Source organism: Ictidomys tridecemlineatus, chromosome 3 (assembly GCF_052094955.1).
Source record: "Ictidomys tridecemlineatus isolate mIctTri1 chromosome 3, mIctTri1.hap1, whole genome shotgun sequence".
In the NCBI taxonomy this organism is placed as follows: Eukaryota; Metazoa; Chordata; class Mammalia; order Rodentia; family Sciuridae; genus Ictidomys; species Ictidomys tridecemlineatus.
Genome location: NC_135479.1, coordinates 168,302,882 through 168,309,348, shown reverse-complemented (window position 1 = coordinate 168,309,348; position 6,467 = coordinate 168,302,882). Strand labels below are relative to the sequence as shown.

At 31.5% G+C, this 6,467-nt stretch overlaps 1 protein-coding gene across 1 annotated transcript; it reads left to right on the top strand.

The window, feature by feature from the left end:
• Window positions 1-249: 249 nt before the first annotated feature.
• Window positions 250-1,182, top strand: LOC101965080 (olfactory receptor 5AC1). Its single transcript, XM_013363542.3, has one exon. It carries the CDS (start codon window positions 259-261, stop codon window positions 1,180-1,182), a length of 924 nt encoding a protein of 307 aa, XP_013218996.2. The 5' UTR covers window positions 250-258.
• The last annotated feature ends 5,285 nt before the right edge of the window (window positions 1,183-6,467 follow it).

The following is a 6,467-nucleotide window of genomic DNA, read 5'->3' as shown; positions in this document are numbered from 1 at the left end:
ACACAGTTCTAAAACTTTGTTAGACTGAAAAGATTTGCATTAAATTTATATGTCACTTTAGGTGAATAATTATGTTAATATATTTTATTATGAAGAATTTTGAGTTTGTTAAGTAGACAAAGATAAAAATTTTAAACTATAAAGATGAGAAACACCTCTCATAAATACATTAGTCACACAAGAATGTTACCAATTTTATATTTCTCATTGAGCATTTTCTCACTTGTTCTTTCATTTTAGTGATTAGCCAGGTCAAATATGGCAGAAGGAAATATGACTCTGGTGACTGAGTTTGTTCTCACAGGACTTACACATCGTCCAGAGCTGAAGATGCCCCTGTTCCTGGTGTTCCTTGTGATCTACCTCATCACCATGGTGGGCAACCTTGGCCTGATTGCTCTCATCTGGAAGGACCCCCACCTTCACACCCCTATGTACTTATTCCTCAGTGGTTTAGCCATGGCTGATGCAAGCACTTCATCCTCTGTTACCCCCAAGATGCTTATCAATTTTTTATCTAAGAATTATAAGATATCCCTAGCTGAGTGCTTTACTCAATTTTATTTTTTAGGTTCCAGTGCTACCACAGAATGTTTCCTCCTGTTAGTGATGGCCTATGACCGCTATGTAGCCATATGCAATCCCTTACTGTATCCAGTGGTGATGTCCAATAGCCTCTGTACTCAGTTTATAAGTGCATCATATTTGGTTGGTTTTCTGCATTTAGTAATTCATGTGGGTTTGTTAGTTAGATTAACTTTCTGCAGGTCCAATATCATACGTTATTACTATTGTGAAATTTTACAGCTGCTCAAAATTTCTTGCACAGATTCTAGAGTTAACATGATGGTGCTTTTAAACTTTTCAGTCTTTATACAAGCCTTCACCTTTTTAAACATTATTGTGTCATATATCAAAGTCCTCTTTGCTATACTTAAAAAGAAGTCTGAGAAAGGCAGACGCAAAGCCTTCTCCACCTGCAGTGCCCATCTGCTCTCTGTCTCTTTGTTCTACGGCACTCTCTTCCTTATTTATGTTTGTCCTGGGTCTGGTCCAGTTGAGGATAAGGAAAACATGTTTTCTTTACTTTACACAATAATAATTCCCCTGTTAAATCCTTTTATTTATAGCCTGAGGAATAAAGAAGTTATAGGTGCCTTGAGAAGATTAATGAAGAAATAAATATTTGCCAGACAAATTTCATACTATTTCTTCTTTAGGAGAAAAAAGAAAAAAATAATAAAAATAAAATTATGAATATTAGCCACTACAGAGCTAATATTCTGTGATATTGGTGAGATATGGGTGAATGAATCCAGCTCCATATTTGGGGTCCAGTGCCATATTTAAATTACTTTTCTTATGGATTCAGTGAACACTTTGTAACATTACCCATCATTACCTTATTTAGAATTACTGTGCTACACTTTAGCTAAGCATTTAACTTTTACAAATTACCTATTTGCTAGGGACTTCCAAGATAATAGGTAGTAATTGACAATCTTACTGAGAAATGGTGAAAAATACATATAGAGAAAATCTCTAATTGACATTCCCATGTATAGTTACTTCAATGAGTCTAGTTTACCCCTATGAACCTATGAGTTAATAAGGCTTTCTGATTCGTTGGCATACTAAACAACTCCCCTAGACCACGAAAAGTAAAATTCTTTCTCCTTGGTAGAATACATTCCTGATAAGAAATGTACTATTTAGTGATCCAAAGCAGCAAAACGTAAAATTTAAAAAATAATTGAGCTTGGTGGTACATGCCTGTGATCCCAGTGTCTTAGGAGGTTGAGGTAGGAGAAATTCAAGTTCAATGCCAGCCTTAGCAATTTAGTGAGACCCTAAGCAACTTAGCAAGACCTTTCTCAAAATAAAAAAAAAAAAGAGCTAGGGATATGGCTCAGTTGGTACAGTGCCTTCCTTGAATGCACAAGGACCTGGGTTCAATCCCCAACACCAAAAAAAAAAAAAAAAATTGTTTAGGTCAAAATAAAATGCCCTGGGGTATGGCTTATTGTTAATTGCCCATGGGTATAATCCTGAGTATCCCCCAAAAAAATTAAAAAAAAATTCATCTATATATTTCTAGATCCATCTGTATAAATATAGATCTAGATTTATCTAGGAAAAAAATGGGAGCATAAATTAAAATGTGTAGCTAAAAAATTATTACAATTTATATTTATATAATTCCACATGCTATTTTTATCAAGAATATTGCTATAAGCATTATACTTAATAATTCAGAAATTTAGGAATATTTTAGTGCAATAAAAAGAAATTTCCCATAACAGTCTTACAAAGAAAATATTGTTCCTATTAGTTTTAATAGGAGCTTCTGAGCAGAACGAAAGGAAACAAGATCAGGGAAAAGAAACTGGATTAGTATTTAAAGATAGGAGCAATAAATTGTGGCAGTGAATCACCTCCCTCTATATATACACACACACACTCTCTCTGTCTCTCATATATATATATATATATATATATATATATATGTATATATATAATTTTACACATATACATATATATAATTTTTAAGTGATCATGCCTCTGTGAGGTAAATGAATGGTTGAGAATTTTACATTTTACATTTTTAATACCTTTATTTTATTTTTATGTGGTGCTAAGGATTGAACCCAGTGCCTCATGCATGCTAGGCAAGTGCTCTTTCTCTGAGCCACAATCCCAACCCCAACATTTTTCATTTTTACATAGACATAGATGATACAACTCTTAAACAATTATATTTCTTTAGCTATCTCTTTTTTCCCTAGCATATTTTCTTAGAAAATATAATCATATTTGAAAAATAATTAAGTTTAAATTGCTGAAAAATAAAAATATGATTTTTGTTCTACTATTTGTAAAACCTCTTTTGCATTTGTCAAGTGAATAGCTCCAACAATTACACTAAATGTGTTCTGCAAAGGTTTAGCTGTGTGATATCTTTTATTACTGAAATCTGTTTGTCATATGTACATTATTAGAAAAACAACTTATTTGTATGGTCATAAATTAATCTTATGACCATACAAAAAAGTTTATGATTAATTTATATTAATTTGTTAATTAATCAGGGACATTCAAAGATGTATGCTTTCTCAATAACAGAATTTCTTGTAAAATGCCTCACATGATTAAATTTATTGTGTTTTAAAAACTATCAGTATTTGCAGGTAATTTCTCACAATATCATCACTTTTTATCTACAAAATAAATTTCTAAAATTTACTGCATATCTTCTTAAAGCAATTTCCTAAATACTTTTTAGATTATATAAGTTTATATAAATTAATTTTTTCATGTACCCAGTATATCATACTTTATTTGGAGTGCTGGTTAGAAAAAATGTTACTGTTTTTATAATCTTTTATTATTCCTAAAATTATACCAGGTAACATGGAGTCATATCAAGATTATTTTAAACAAAATTTCAGCTATTATATTACTTTAGAAAGAAAGGCTAAACAGTTTTAACTAGTAGTTTTTCTTCCTGTTTAAGAGTCTCCTGAGTAACTGGCATTTAGATAATCTTGCAATGTCAACTCAAGATATGCATCAATTCAGAATAAGTTTCTGGAATTGGTCCTGAATTGATTGCTAATTTGAAATGTTCCTGAGTACACTATATCATTGGTCAAGATTCTTTATATATTATCTGTATTTTATATGCTGCAGCTGTACTGAAAATAGAATTGAGGAAGACATTCCTCAAAGTGCTAGGTGACAAGAAATTACTTGACCTGAGAGACAATGAACCTTGCAACTTCCCTGTGTTGATTTGATTTGTACCTATCAGTTTGCATTCTGTGATTGAGACTTGGGAATATGCATGTGGTATTCTTGCTTAAAGGTAAAAACTTAGATAATGCATTTGGCTAAATAAATATGGGAGAGTCTATATCATCTTGTGAGTTTGATTATCATGGTATGCGTGAAGTGAATAGTCATCGTCTTATGATGAAATAAACAATATGAAATAGGATGAGAAAGGAGAATCTTTTGAGACCAGTCTATGGATAATTGCTGTTAGGTTGAGGCTATTTTTTGAGGCAAATTATGACAAAAACCTTATAAATGGGATTTAGATGATACAGTGTCAACCCTGTAGGATTAAACAGAATGAGATAATAAACAAAGGCAAATAGGAAAAATGACTAGAAACATTGTATGATTCTTATGTAGCACTAGTGAATGGAAATTTTATCAGAAGACATCAAGAAATAGACCTATGATTTAGCAAAGTTGAGGCAAATATGTATAACAGATCAGTCATAAAATGTTTCCTGGGAATCTGATATAAATCTCCCATGAAACCAGAAGTCACTACACTCACTGTCCAAGGGTAGGAGGACAAGTCCAGATGACCGTAGAAACTAGAGAGTCTTGTTAAAGTAGTGATATCTTGCAACAGATAAATACTAGAAACTCGCAACAGATAAATACTAGAAACTTGCAACAGATAAATACTAGATTTTTTTGTTCACCTGGATACTGAGATTGATGAACAATGGATACATATTTTAATGGAAGGGAACACATTCAGTCTGAATAGAGGGACTTATATAGCCTGGTTACTCTGAACTTTAGTATAGTTTTCTCAGTCCAGATAATGAAAGTGCTGGTTAGATTGTGTCTATGCTGAAAAGGATACCTGTCCAAGTTTTTTGTCTAATGGTAAATGAGAGATACCTGCAGAGATCATATAAATGTTCCAAATGAACCCATCTTAGACTGAATATAAACAAACAATAGAATTAATCTAAATAGAAAACATTTCCAACTCTGAGGACAATATGATGCTTTGGTGGTAGACACCAGTTACATTAAATTGTCTATGGCACAATGAAAAGTATAAAAATAACATCTAGAAATATCACCTCTTTCTGAATGTCTTATTAAATTTGATACTTTTGATGATGAAGGAATTAAATATTGCCTGCTGATTTCTTATTGCACACTAGCTCTACCAATTCTGATTTGACATATATATGAGAACTTTTAAAATTGTGCAGTTTTCTTTGTGATGATGATTTGATTTTGAACTAATCAAAACCACATATCTGGACGATACCACTAAATTCGTGCCTTAATGAAAGTGATTGTAGAAGCAGGATATAAATTCATATTGACTAATTATAGAGCAGTTCTGATAGCCTGAAGAAAAAAAGACAGTTGATGATAGCTAATAAGAATCTACTGAAGACTAAATGAAGTGGTTCTACTGGAAGTCTTCTCTGTGACTTAAAACAGGTGTCTTAAGAAGTATGGCAAAATAATAGTGTCTGAATGATATAATAGAGTTGCCCAAGGATCTATAATTTTATTAAAATATCATGATAAAGTCAACCAATTTTTTTCATTTTATAAAAGCATCCAATACATATCAGATAATTAATTCCTCTAGTGTAAACATATAACTTGGTTCAATATCTAGAATTGATCCCTCTGTAAAAATATTAGTTTTCATTGATATTATGAGAATTTATATCTTCAGAGGACAAAGACACCTAGTAATTTAGAACTGCAGTGACATATGTGGCTAAACCAACATGCCCAATAAATTCAGCTAAAACATAGAGCCTTGTGCAAAACATAAGATTTGGGGAAATTAATTTAAACTGAGACCATTCCAGACATTTTACCAATAATATATAATAAATTACTGTTTTTGCAGACTTCACGGATCAGAAGACAGCTATCTGAATGTTGGTCAGTGTACTGACTGCACTTAGATAGATTTAGTCATTTACTGAGATATTAAATAGAAATATAAGTTTTAGTGGAATCAGGATAAAGCCTAAATTTTAAGAAAATTTTAAGTGATAGTCTGAGCAGTTTCCTTGGAACCATATTATCCTAAAGCATACATCATTGATTGCAAAGTTGTCTCCTCTTTCATTGCATGAAGATTGAAGCTTATGAAAAAAAGATCATATATAGGGGTATTCATTAATGGTGGCTCTAGGAAAACTCCTTGTTTTCATGATCAAATAACTCTCCAAGGAAATATCAACTTCTATTGATGTATAATCTAAACCTTAAGATTCTTCCTCTGCTAAAGCAAAACAGGCTGCACTGAAATGTGTTTATGTAAATTTCCCCCCATTGATTCTTTTTCACAGTTGTTACACAAACTGGAAAGTTTAAGGAAAATTTGTAAAAGTATCTTTTCATCCTAAAGATTAAAGTCTAGAAAGGGTCCTTTTAATTTATCCTATGAGTGAGCCAACAAACCATTTATTTTAGTATCAATGTTATATGAGGAAATATCAACTTATATCAATATATACTTACTAAAGAAAAGTAATATATTTGACAATAGAGTACAAAAAATACATGTATATTAAAAACTTAATGGGTAAGGAAATCACACTATATGGTAAATTGAAGATTTAAATATAAAAGTTTATATTAAAGATGAAAGTCTGTATTAAGAATATCCATATAACACA